Source organism: Staurois parvus, unplaced genomic scaffold (genome assembly GCF_062004578.1).
Source record: "Staurois parvus isolate SC_StPar_1 unplaced genomic scaffold, SC_StPar_1.0 ptg001190l, whole genome shotgun sequence".
Lineage (NCBI taxonomy): Eukaryota > Metazoa > Chordata > Amphibia > Anura > Ranidae > Staurois > Staurois parvus.
The window spans coordinates 577119-590216 of record NW_028318986.1 but is presented as its reverse complement, the minus strand read 5'-3'; the positions used below and the strand labels follow the sequence as shown (position 1 = coordinate 590216).

The following is a 13098-nucleotide window of genomic DNA, read 5'->3' as shown; positions in this document are numbered from 1 at the left end:
GCACTTCCCTCACTCCCATCCACCTCAGCCCCCTACTCACAGGGTCTCTTTACCACCCATCTCACCAATTTCCATGGTCACTGCACCTCCTTCCCTCTCATCCACCTCACCACCCTCATCACAGAACCTCCCTACACCCCCCAATCGAAGCACTTCCCTTCCCCGCACCTCACTCTACAAATTATAAGTGCCTCCAGCCCACCTGTCTCGCTAACTCCCCTGGTCACAGGATCTTTCTTTTCTCCCATCTACAAAGTCACACCATGACTTAAACACCTAACCTTTCATTACAAATCAACATTTTTGTTATTTGGAGATGTATTCGAATTTCCAAATCACAATAGCAAGGAATTTCAAGAAATCTAAAAATAAAAAATGATAATGAAACCAATTATCATAATTTGAAAATGCAATTGAATTCGAAATGGAAAATGATTGCAATAAATTCAGTAAGGTATAAAAGTGAAATAAGATGATTCCTACTTAAGCTGCTTTAAAGAATAGACTAAAATAGAACATAATAAAATGGAATAGAACAGAAAATAATAGAATAATATAGAATGGAAAATAGAATATTAGAATACAACAGAATTGAATAGAATAGAACAGAATATTATTATACAGGATTTATATAGTGTCAACAGTTTGCTCAGCGCTTTACAATATAACGGGAGACAAAACAGCAACAATACAGTTCAATACAAGAGGGTTAGGAGGGCCCTGATCCTGGGAGCTTACAATCTTGGAGGGAGGGGCTAGTGGTACAAAAGGTAGTAACTGTGGGGGATAGACTGGTAGGAAGAGTAGAAGATTCCATTATTAGCTGAGGGCAGGATAGGCTTTCCTGAAGAGAGAGGTTTTCAGAGATCGCCTAAAAGTGAGCAGAGTAGGTGATAGTCTGATAAATTGGGGTAGAGAGTTCCAGAGGATGGGGGAAGCTCTGGAGAAGTCCTGGAGATCAATATGGGAGGAGGAGACAAGGGAGCTATAAGGAGAAAAGAAAATAATAAAATAGAAAGAATATAACCATCTTCCGAATTTCAAAATTCAAAATTCGAACAGAATAGAATAAAATAAAATAGAAAGAATATAGCTGTGTTCCAAATTTCAAAATTCGAATTTAGCATAGAATAGAATAAAATAGAAAGAATATAACTGTCCTGCAAATTTTTAAAAGATTAGAATAGAATTAAACAGAATAGAAAAGAATAGAATAAAACAGAACAGAATTTTGAATTTCAAAATTTACATTTTGAATCGAATAGAAAAAAATAGAAAGAATATAGCCATCTTCTGAAATTCAAATTTCGAAATTGGAACCAATTTGAAAATAACAAATATGCGAAACCAATTCCGAAAATGAATCGTTCTAACTAATGAATACGAGGAAACAAAATTATTAACTTAACAAACAAATCCGAAACTAAACAAGTTTTTTCCCTGGATCACAGAGCATCCATTCCTGGCTACCTCATTCCCATCTTACAGCGCATCCCTCCTCACCCACTTCTGACCGGATCAGAACATAGTCCTCTCCACCAACCTGCCCTCCACCCACAGTACTTCCCTCTCTGCTTCCATCCTTTACCCTCAGCTTGCAGGACATTCCCATAGGAGTAAGAAAATCGTACGGAAATTTTCGTATGAGGACTGATGGTTTGATTACACTGTTCAACAGGTAAAAAGTTTTGGGCATAAAATTAGCTAATCTTACATAATTTTGGGGTGCTGAAAACGAAAATGACCCTAAAAAATGTTGATTGGCTCTAGTTTCCATGATATATTCACCCATCTAATGACGTAAGCCATTCAAAATTATGATGCAACTTCGGCTGCATATTGCGCAATTGATACTGGTGACCAATAGAAAATTGCATGTATACTGAGATGATGCAATATTAGCCTTTAATTGCATCACTTCACTGCATAAAAGCTGCAGTATCTGTAGCTGATTGTAGTTCCACAGCGTCTTTACATTTCGTTTTATGCTTATATAGGCTACTCAGTAATGCCTCGAACTTGTGTGAATAAAGCAGATAATTTCTGCTATATCTGCGGTGAAATAACTTTTATCTCACAAAAAAGGAGGATAACAGGAATGATTAAGAAAGCCTACAACTTGTATTTTGGCTGCAAGATAGGAGACCAGGACAAGAGCTGGGCACCACATATATGCTGCAATTCTTGTGGGACGGCACTGGAGCAATGGTTGAATGGAAAAAAGGCATCTATGCCTTTCGCTGTGCCAATGATTTGGAGAGAGCCAACAGATCATGTTAGTAATTGTTACTTTTGTATGGTGCCTCCAATTGTAAAAGGGCTAAATAAGAAGAAAAAGTTATCTGTGCACTATCCAAATATTCCATCGGCAATACGTCCAGTTCCTCATGGAGAGGGGCTACCAATTCCTAAAGCAGCAGAATCCTTCGTGGTTGAGTCAAGTGAGGAAGAACCTGAAGCGTGTAGTCACGTGCAGTTGTAAGAGATAGCCCTTTCCTCGAATACAAGAGAAAAGCCAAGAGAAGCAAAACCGACACAAACTGAAGACAAAACTAGTGAGAATCCTAAGTATTAAAATGATTCAACTTAGCTTATGGCTATCATTTTTCTTGGTAATCCTATGCAATATATTATGGCATTTAGGCTTTGTTATGTAGTCAATATCACTTGCTTTATATTTGTGGAAAGACATCTATCTATATAATTATTGTGCATTATGTAGTCATTACGCCTATAGTAGAAAACTTTCCTTTTACAGAAAAACTAGAGCCAATTGACAAATTTCATTGTTATATTTGAACTCAGAATGCGAAATTCATTAAGAAATGGATCCTTTTGTTTCCAAAACTGGCAAAAAATAAAAATTTGTTGAACAGTGTTATCTGATCGTTAGTACACAGCTTTCAAAAGCCGATCATGACAATTCATGCGACAATATCCGAAGGGACAAGCGCGAAAATGTTTCTCGTACAACACCAGATCGTACGATTTTCGTTTATTCAGCACAGTAATCATCTGGAAATACAATACAAATACGATACAATACATTACTTCACTTTCAAAAATGTTTTCTTTCATACAAGAATTTTTGTAAGGTTAGTACCCTCTTCATTTTCGATATGGAGACTAGCATGCAAAAAAAAAAAAAAACCGGATGATCATTTGTCCGACATTCTTATTGCGTGTACTGGGCATAAGCGTGACTCCGTCACCATTATTTATTTATTTCAGGTACTTATATAATAAATCAATTTACTCAGCACTTTACATATATATTGTACATTCACATCAGTCCCCGCCCCCGAGGAGCGTACAATCTAAGGTCCCTAACTCACATTCATACATACACATACTAGGGCCAATTTAGGCAGGATCCAATTAATCTTCCAGCATGTCTTTGGAGTGTGGGAGGAAACTGGAGTACCCGGAGGAAACCCACGCAGGCACAGGGAGAACATGCAAACTCCAGGCAGGAGGTACCGTGGTTGGGATTCAAACCAACGACCTGAGTACTGCCAGGCGGAAGTGCTAACCATTTAGCCACTGTGCTGCCCCATTACCACCTAATTAGGTCTATCAGTGAAAAGAGATGTCCGGTCTTCTGCCTCTGTCCCCTGTCATTTGCACACTAAACTTCACTCCAACTATGAGTCCAACCCAACACACTTACCTGTTCTGGAACAGGAATACATACTGTATGCTAATATACACTATATTGCCAAAAGTATTGGGCCGCCGGCCTTTCCACACACATGACCTTTAATGTCCTCCCAGTCTTAGTCCGTAGGGTTCAATATTGAGTTGGCCCCGCCCTTTGCAGCTATAACAGCTTCAACTCTTCTGGGAAGGCCGTCCACAAGGTTTAGGAGGGTGTCTATGGGAAGGTTGGACCATTCTTCCAGAAGCACATTTGTGAGGTCAGGCACTGATGTCGGGGGAGGAGGCCTGGCTCGCAGTCTCCACTCTAATTCATCCCAAAGGTGTTCTATGGGGTTGAGGTCAGGACTCTGTGCAGGACAGTCAAGTTCCTCCACCCCAAACTGGCTCCTCCATGTCTTTATGGACCTTGCTTTGTGCACTGGTGGGCAGTCATGTTGGAACAGGAAGGGGCCATCCCCAAACTCTTCCCACAAAGTTGGGAGCATGAAATTGTCCAAAATGTCTTGGTATGCTGACGCACACCCTTCACTGGAACTAGGGGGCCAAGCCCGACCCCTGAAAAACAACCCCGCACCATAATCCCCCCTCCACCAAACTTTACACTTGGCACAATGCAGTAAGGCAAGTACCGTTCTCCTGGCAACCGCTAAACCCAGACATGTCCATTGGATTGCCAGACAGAGAAGCGTGATTGGTCATTTCAGAGAACACATCTCCACTGCTCTAGAGTCCAGTGGCAGCGTGCTTTACACCACGGCATCCGACGCTTTGCATTGCACTTGGTGATGTAAGGCTTGGATGCAGCTGCTCGGCCATGGAAACCCATTCCATGAAGCTCTCTACGCACTGTTGTTGGGCTCATCTGAAGGCCACACCAAGTTTGGAGGTCTTTAGCTATTGACTCTGCAGACAGTTGGTGACTTCTGCGCACTGTGCGCTTCAGCATGCACTGACCCCGCTCTGTCATGTGACGTGGCCTACCACTTGGTGGCTGAGTTGCTGTTGTTCCCAGTTGCTTCCACTTTGTTATAATCCCACTGACAGTTGAGCGTGGAATATTTAGTAGCCAGGAAATGTCACGGATGGACCTATTGCCCAGGTGGCCACCTATCACGGGACCACGCTTGGAGTCACTGAGCTCCTGAGAGCGACCCATTCTTTCACCAATGTTTGTAGAAGCAGTCTGCATGCCTAGGGGCTTGATTGTATACACCTGTGTCCATGGAGGGGATTGGAACACCTGAATCACATGATTGGGAGGGGATCGGAACACCTGAATCCAATGATTTGGAGGGCGGGGCCAATACTTTTGGCAATATAGTGTATTCTGTATAAAAATACATTCTTCCTCTTACATATAAGGTTGCACCCATGACAGAATCCCCAGAGCATACTGCGTTTTCTAAAGTAACAGCACAGCAGAAGCAGCAAGTGCAATATAAATATGGTACTTACCAGATCTGGCCTGATTTCTCATAGGACTGGCAAAGTTAGAAGAAGAACAGGCCAGTTTACTGCTACAGATATGTACTTGGTGCACACTTATGCGCATGATTGCTGTAAGACAGGAGAGATGGTGAGCGAGGGATAACACAATACAGACTCTACTAACACTTTACATACTTGTGGATTCCCCACCATGACGTGTGAATGCTATCATCAGGGCAGGAAGAATTAAATGCACTTCTAAACCAAAAATGATATACACTCCCCGGCCACTTTATTAGGTCCACCTTGCTAGTCCCGGGTTGGACCTCCTTTTGCCTTCAGACCTGCCTTCATTCTTCGTGGTATAGACTCAACAAGGTGTTGGAAACATTCCAGAGATTTTGTTCCATATTCACATGATGGCATCACGCAGTTGCTGCAGATTTGTCCGCTGCACATCCATGAACCATTATTTTCATATGGACTTTTGTGCATGTTGACTTTTCAGTTTTAAAGCGTCGCCTATGGATAGTAAAATTTACGTCGTTCGTCACGGTTGCACGGGCGCGCGCAATTTTAAATGGTGACATGTTTGGTATCTATTTAATCGACGCAACATGATCTTTAATATCTTAGCAAAAATTGAGTTATGTATTGTGTTTTTGCATTGAAATTCAAAAAAGTGTATTTTTTCCCCAAAAAAGCTGCATTTACAAAAAAAATAAAAGTTGCACAAAAAAGCTGCAAAACCCACCAATTTATTCTCTAGGACCTCTGCTTTAACCACTTCAACACCGCCCTATAGTAGAGCTACTGCTACAGGGCAGCAAGGCTGCGCAAAATCACGTATATACAGGTGAAACTCAAAACATTAGAATATGGTGCAAAAGTTCATTGATTTCAGTGCAGAAACTTAAAAGGTGAAACTAATATATGAGACTCATTACATGCAAAGCAAGATAGTTCAAGCCGTGATTTGTCATCATTGTGATGATTATGGCTTACAGCTCATGAAAACCCCAAATCCACAATCTCAGAAAATGAGAATATAGTGAAAAGGTGAAATATTCTCGGCTCAAAGTGTCCCACTCTAATCAGCTCATTCAGCCATAACACCTGCAAAGGGTTCCTGAGCCTTTAAATGGTCTCCCAGTCTGGTTCAAAAGGAATCACAATCATGGGAAAGACTGCTGACCTGACACCATCACTGACACCCTCCATAAGGAGGGAAAGCCTCAAAAGGTAATTGCAAAAGAAGTTGGATGTTCCCAAAGTGCTGTATCAAAGCACATTAATAGAAAGTTATGTGGAAGAAAAAGGTGCACAAGCAGCAGGGATGACCGCAGCCTGGAAAGTATTGTCAGGAAAAGGTCATTCAAAAGTGCTAAGGACTTTTACAAGGAGTGGACTGAGGCTGGAGTCAGTGCATCAAGAGCCACCACACACAGACGGATCCTGGACATGGGCTTCAAATGTCATATTCCTCTTGTCAAGCCGCTCCTGAACAACATACAACACCAGAAGCCTCTTACCTGGGCTAAAGAAAACAGACCTGGTCTGTTGCTCAGTGGTCCAAAGTCCTCTTTTCTGATGAGAGCAACTTTTGCATCTCATTTGGAAACCAAGGACCCCGAGTATGGAGGAAGAATGGAGAGGCACAAGGACCCCGAGTATGGAGGAAGAATGGAGAGGCCCAAGGACCCCGAGTATGGAGGAAGAATGGAGAGGCCCAAGGACCCCGAGTATGGAGGAAGAATGGAGAGGCCCAAGGACCCCGAGTATGGAGGAAGAATGGAGAGGCCCAAGGACCCCGAGTATGGAGGAAGAATGGAGAGGCACAAGGACCCCGAGTATGGAGGAAGAATGGAGAGGCCCAAGGACCCCGAGTATGGAGGAAGAATGGAGAGGCCCAAGGACCCCGAGTATGGAGGAAGAATGGAGAGGCACAAGGACCCAGAGTATGGAGGAAGAATGGAGAGGCACAAGGACCCCGAGTATGGAGGAAGAATGGAGAGGCACAAGGACCCCGAGTATGGAGGAAGAAAGGAGAGGCACACACTGCAAGATGCTTGAAGTCCAGTGTGAAGTTTCCACAGTCTGTGTTGATTTGGGGAGCCATGTCATCTGCTGGTGTTGGTCCACTGTGCTTCATTAAGTCCAGGGTCAACGCAGCCGTCTACCAGGAGATTTTGGAGCACTTCATGCTTCCTTCCACAGATGAGCTTTATGGGGATGCTGACTTCATTTTCCAGCAGGACTTGGCACCCGCCCACACTGCCAAAAGCACCAAAACCTGGTTCAATGACTGTGGGATTACTGTGCTTGATTGGCCAGCAAACTCACCTGACCTGAACTCCATAGAGAATCTATGGGGCATTGCGAAGAGAAAGATGAGAGACGTGAGACCGAACAATGCAGAAGAGCTGAAGGCCGCTATTGAAGCCGAGCAGCCGCACATTTGTGTGCAATTAAGAAAAACATATGTGCTGAGACAGCGCGCCCTGCGCGCTCCCAGCACACGTCCACTGCTCACGGAAAGGTCCCGATCTCTTCTTTCGATCAGGACCTTTCCCGATCAGGTGACCACCGTGACGGCAAATCATGCCGGTCACATGACCCTAAAACCCTGCCCCGCCTCCCGGCTTCTGAAACCCTTAAAGGGCTGGGAGGCGCCGACGCCAAGGGGTTAAAGAATGTTATTTTGGTTAATTGTTAATAAATGGCCAAGCTGGCCAATTTTCTCCAGATTGGCTCCTTGGTCATTTCTTAGTTAGTATAAGTTGGGAAGGGTATCTATGGTAAAATTTAGAATGACTTGGAGACATATAGGTTACCCTAGTCATGCCGTTTTTTACTCCGTGCTTTGCAGGGAGAAAAGAAACGGCACATCGCCACTGTCTGTAGAGAGCCCTGTGCTGTTTACCAACACAGGGCTTACTTCTGTCATTCGTTCAGATGATCAGTAGGTCCCGGTCATAAATCATTGTCTGGGACCCACTGACTGACTTGTGCTGGAGGGAATGGCAGCCGAGCCGGGGCGCATACAACCCCCCCCACCCGATAAAGCCGGATCATGTACGTGATCCCGCGCAATGCGGCCGCTCTGCCACAGTATATCTGCTATAGGCGGTCACCAAGTGGTTAACGCACATTGGTTTGGATGTGATTTCTCTGATGATTAGGATGGCTGGATTTCACATTTTTGCTGTTGTGCACTTTTGTCTATTTATTATTCGTGTTTGTGTCATGATGTATGTTACTCAAATGTATTGATATACTTTATTTATTTATTTTTACATTCCGATTGATCTAATTATTAGGGGGCAGCGCTGCACTTTTTGGTTTTTTTTTTCCAAAGATTTCCCATAGCCACAGCTGATAATGAACTAAGGTGGAAGTAACAATTTCATGCCTTCCCCATGATGGGGCATGCAGTTATCTTCTGCTGTAGAACGGCATTCAAATGTGAAAAATACATACTTTCAATTGGGATATCCCTGTGCAAGGGAGGACCCTCCACACGGGTCTTGGTGTCCTTGTTGACGGCTACATAGGCTGTGAGAGAGGAGACCACACCAGACTGCAGACTGGTCTCCAAGATCTTCTTCTTCACCTCCTCAGACTGAGACTCCGTTCCATATTCCAGTTCAGCGATCACAGCTTTGGCTGCCAGTCTGTGGATGGTGGGCCTGAAAAAGGATTTATTTATTTATTAATTATTTCAGGTACTTATATAGCACCATCAATTTACGCAGTGCTTTACATATATATTGTACATTCACATCAGTCCCTAACCCTCAAGGGGCGTACAATCTAAGGTCCCTAACTCACATTCATACATACACATACTAGGGCCAATTTTAGACAGGATCCAATTAACCTACCAGCATGTCTTTGGTGTGTGAGAGGAAACCGGAGTACCCAGAGGAAACCCACACAGGCACAGGGAGAACATGCAGACTCCAGGCAGGTGGTGCCGTGGTTTGGGATTTGAACCAACGACCCGAGTACTGCCAGGTAGAAGTGCTAACCATTTAGCCACTGTGCTGCCCCAAGGATTAATAATTTGCAGTACTTGTTAAGGTAGGTCTACCTTTACCTGCTCAAAGACCAGGTGCTAGTCCAGCCAGTGACTGTAAAAACCACATGAAAGAAAGTAGATTGCTGCACTCCATTCAACTTTTTTCATCATAGTATGTCCATCCAAGCAAATACAATACAGCAGGAGAGGTGAGACTTCTGATGCATTTCACGCTACCAAGAGCTTACTCTATGGGGGAAATAGACTGTGCACTTGGCAACGTGTAGTTGAACTCTGCAAGAGCATTTGCTCCAGAGCTTAGTAAATGTGCAGAAACTCTGCTGATTTCCATCATCCAATCACGTGCAAGCAAAATGGCTGTTTTTTTTTTTTTTTGTTTTCCCTGCACTTCATTGGGTGTTCTTTGCAAAGTGAAGCTTTACCTCATTTACTAAGTCCTGGAGGAAACATGTTGGGCTTCATCTATACAGCTTGGATATTCTCCTCACTTTGAAGGAAGTGGATTGTGTCTACCAGGGGCGGACTGACCATTTGGAAACTCGGGCACTGCCCAAGGGCCTGGGGTCAGTAGGGGGCCCCATGAGATGCCCCTGGTACCTTTTTCATAGGCTTTTTTGAGTTTGGGCAAGGACACAGGGGCCCCATGATCCCCTATTGCCCGGGGGCCCCATGAGTTGTCAGTCCGCCCCTGGTGTCTACCATCTTTACCAAACTTCCAATGGAAAAGCCTACAATTTCTCTAATTGATGGAGGGAAACATGCTGTGATTCAATGTGCAATGCAATTTTAAATACGCAAAAAATATTTTAGATATGATATGTTAATAAAGTAGCAATTGCTTTTATTTTCTGTGTACTGAGTTTATGTGCCTAAAAAGTCCATTAGCAATTTTTGACATGTTTATCCTACAATTGGGATGTGGCATTATGACATTTCCTTGGTTGTGACCTCCAAGCACCAGATGCTCGCCCATCCTCTTTTACTCAACTTTAAATTTGAAAAGTGCGCAGTCTATTTGCCTTTAGTAAATCAACCCCGTAGAGTCTATGAGTAAGCGCTTGGTCCACAGTCTCAGCTCTCCTGCTGTATTGTATTTGCTTTGATAGACATACTACAATGAAGAAGTTAATTTTACCAGAGTGCAGTCATCTACTATCTTTCACCTGAAAAAGGATAGGCAGTGCATAAGAAGGCCAGAGCTATGCAAGTCTTTGGATAATGGATGAGAGAAGATAGACAGAGCATGAGGAGAACAGAGCTCTACCAGTCTGTGAATGGTGGGTTAGAGAAGGTAGACAGAGCAGGAGGAAACCAGAGCTTTGCCATGTAATGAATGGCAGGTCAGAGAAGGTGGATTAGTGCATGAGGACACCAGAGCTCTGCCAATCTGAGGGTGGTGGGCTAAAATGGATAGACAGTGAATGAGGAGACTAGAGCTCTACCAAACTTTGGGTGGCGGGGTAAAATGGATAGACAGTGAATGAGGAGACTGGAGCTCTGCCAGTCTGTAGGTGACGGGGTAAAATGGATAAACAGTGAATGAGGAGACAAAATTTCTGCCAATCTGTAGGTGGGGGGGTAAAATGGATAGACAGTGAATGAGGAGTCTAGAGCTCTGCCAATCTATGGGTGGTGGGGTAAAATGGATAGAAAGTGCCAGGGGCGTACTGACAACTCATGGGGCCCCCAGGCAATAGGGGATCATGGGGCCCGTGCCCTTGCCCACACTCAAAAAAGCCTATAAAAAAGGTACCAGGGGCATTTCATGGGGCCCCCTACTGACCCCGGGCCCTCGGGCAGTGCCGGAGTGCTCGAATGGTCAGTCCGCCCCTGGACAGTGCATGAGGAGACTAGAGCTCTGCCAATCTGTGGGTGGTGGGGTAAAATGGATAGACAGTGAATCAGGAGACTACATCTCTGCCAATCTGTGGGTGGCGGGGTAAAATGGATAGACAGTGCATGAGGAGACTGGAGCTCTGCCAGTCTGTAGGTGGCGGGGTAAAATGGATAAACAGTGAATGGGGAGACTGGAGCTTTGCCAATCTTTGTGTGGTGGGGTAAAATGGATAGACAGTGAATGAGGAGACTAGAGCTCTATGGGTGGTGGGTGAGAGAGGATAGTCAATGCATGAGGAGACCAGAACTCTGCAGACTGTGGATGGATCTAAAAGAAGATGGACAGAGTGATAGGAAACCAAAGCTCTGCCAGTCTGCTGGTGGTGGCCCTAAAATCTCGGGAATGTTTCTCATTCATGTAGTTTCATACTAAGTATTGACCTCTCTGCATTCTGTACATCCAGCAGAAAATGAAGGCTGTTCTTTATAATTTCATCCTTAAACGTGTACTGCAGACAGACCTCACCTTCAGCTTCCTTCCCCACCTAGGGAAAAAAAAAAAAGAAAGAAAATGTAAATCAAAAAATCTCTTAATGCTGTGATAGTAACAGATAGCTTTCAGCAGTAAAACACTTTTCTAGACATAAATATTCTATTACGGACAAACTCACACATTTAGCTGTTGCCCGACGTGTCATAGAATGTTTCCATTCCACTTCCCAATTTGGTGGTCGTAAAGCCTGACACATCTTAAAAAATGTTCCCTCCCCCTCTTTCTACCTGTCCTGCATGCGCTGTATAAAGAACTGTGTACTTACCTTTTTTTGATCTGGTTTGGTCCACTTATGTGTCCTCACGCACACGGGACGTTTTTGGCTTTTGGTGTTTTTTTCTACATCCAGTAAACCCCCCAGCTAGGGGCGAACTGACAACTCATGGGGCGCCTGGGCAATAGGGGATCATGGGGCCCCTGTGTCCTTCCCCAAACTCAAAAAAGCCTATGAAAAAGGTACCAGGGGCATCTCATGGCGCCCCCTACTGACCCCGGGCCCTCGGGCAGTGCCGAATGCCTAAATGGTCAGTCCGCCCCTGACCGTGTGTGTCACCTTGTGTGTCTGTACCAAGGCCAAACAGTTCAGGGGGCGGAGACTTCTGATCTGGTGGGTGGAGACTTCTGATCCGGGCCATTTGGGGGATTTCCATTATCATTAGGATTTAAAAAGGAGCAAAAACAACTGGGTGATAATAAATGGCTTCATATCATAACTGTCCTTAAATAAAAAGACAGTTTCTTTGGCATGATCAGTCATATTTTCAATAGAAATGCCAAAATGTCACGATTTCTCAATTTCTGCAGACTTTTAAGCACAACTGTATGAACACTGTTTCAAATATATATATCATATATACAATCATGGCCAAAAATATTGGCACCCTTGCATTTCTGTCAGATAATCCCCCGCTTCACCCAGAAAACTGCTGCAATTGCAAATGTTTGCAAAACTACAAAAATGGACTGGACATAATTATTGGCACTTTCTTAAAATTGTAAGAAATAATTGCATTCCAAGTTTGTGATGCTCCTGAAATTTGTAATAAAACTCACCTGTATCAATTAACAAGTGCTGACAATATAGAAATCACACCAGTTAAAATGGTGAAAAATTGACTCTCCCTTTCCGTTGTGTGTCTCTGTGTGCCACATGGAGCATGGAGAAGAGAAAGAGCAGCAAAGAAATGTCTGAGGATTTGAGAACAAAAATTGTGGAAAAGCACGGACAATCTCAAGGTTACAGGTCCATCTCCAGAGATCTTAATGTTTCTGTGTCCACTGTGCGCAACATTGTCAAGAAGATTACAGCCCAGGGCACTTTACCTAATCCATGTATATAAAGTGCACCGTTAAAGGTATGTACTCCAATAAATATGTTAAGATCAATATGTACTCCAGTCCAAATAAAAGTAATATAATAATAAAATATTAAAAAGATTAAAAATAAATTAATAAATTGGTGGCAGTTCGTGATGGGTGATCAATACAGGAGTTGTTAGTGACTTCACGATCCAGTGGTCTGGTGACAAATAGTAGAAAATACGCACTCACCAGATGCGTATCTTTAATAAGCATGTGA

General features: G+C 43.6%; 1 protein-coding gene across 2 annotated transcripts in view; it reads right to left on the bottom strand.

Annotated features, from left to right (window-relative positions):
- Positions 1 to 13098, bottom strand: part of LOC149438488 (von Willebrand factor A domain-containing protein 5A-like) — a 52169-nt gene that overhangs the window by 30618 nt on the left and 8453 nt on the right. For both annotated transcript variants that reach the window (XM_089659792.1, XM_089659793.1), the window contains exons 3-5: positions 11408 to 11511; positions 8569 to 8777; positions 5116 to 5217 (exon numbers count right to left, since the gene is read on the bottom strand). In XM_089659792.1, coding sequence (XP_089515918.1) covers positions 5116 to 5217; positions 8569 to 8777; positions 11408 to 11511 — 415 coding nt within the window. The remainder of the gene's footprint in view (positions 1 to 5115; positions 5218 to 8568; positions 8778 to 11407; positions 11512 to 13098) is intronic.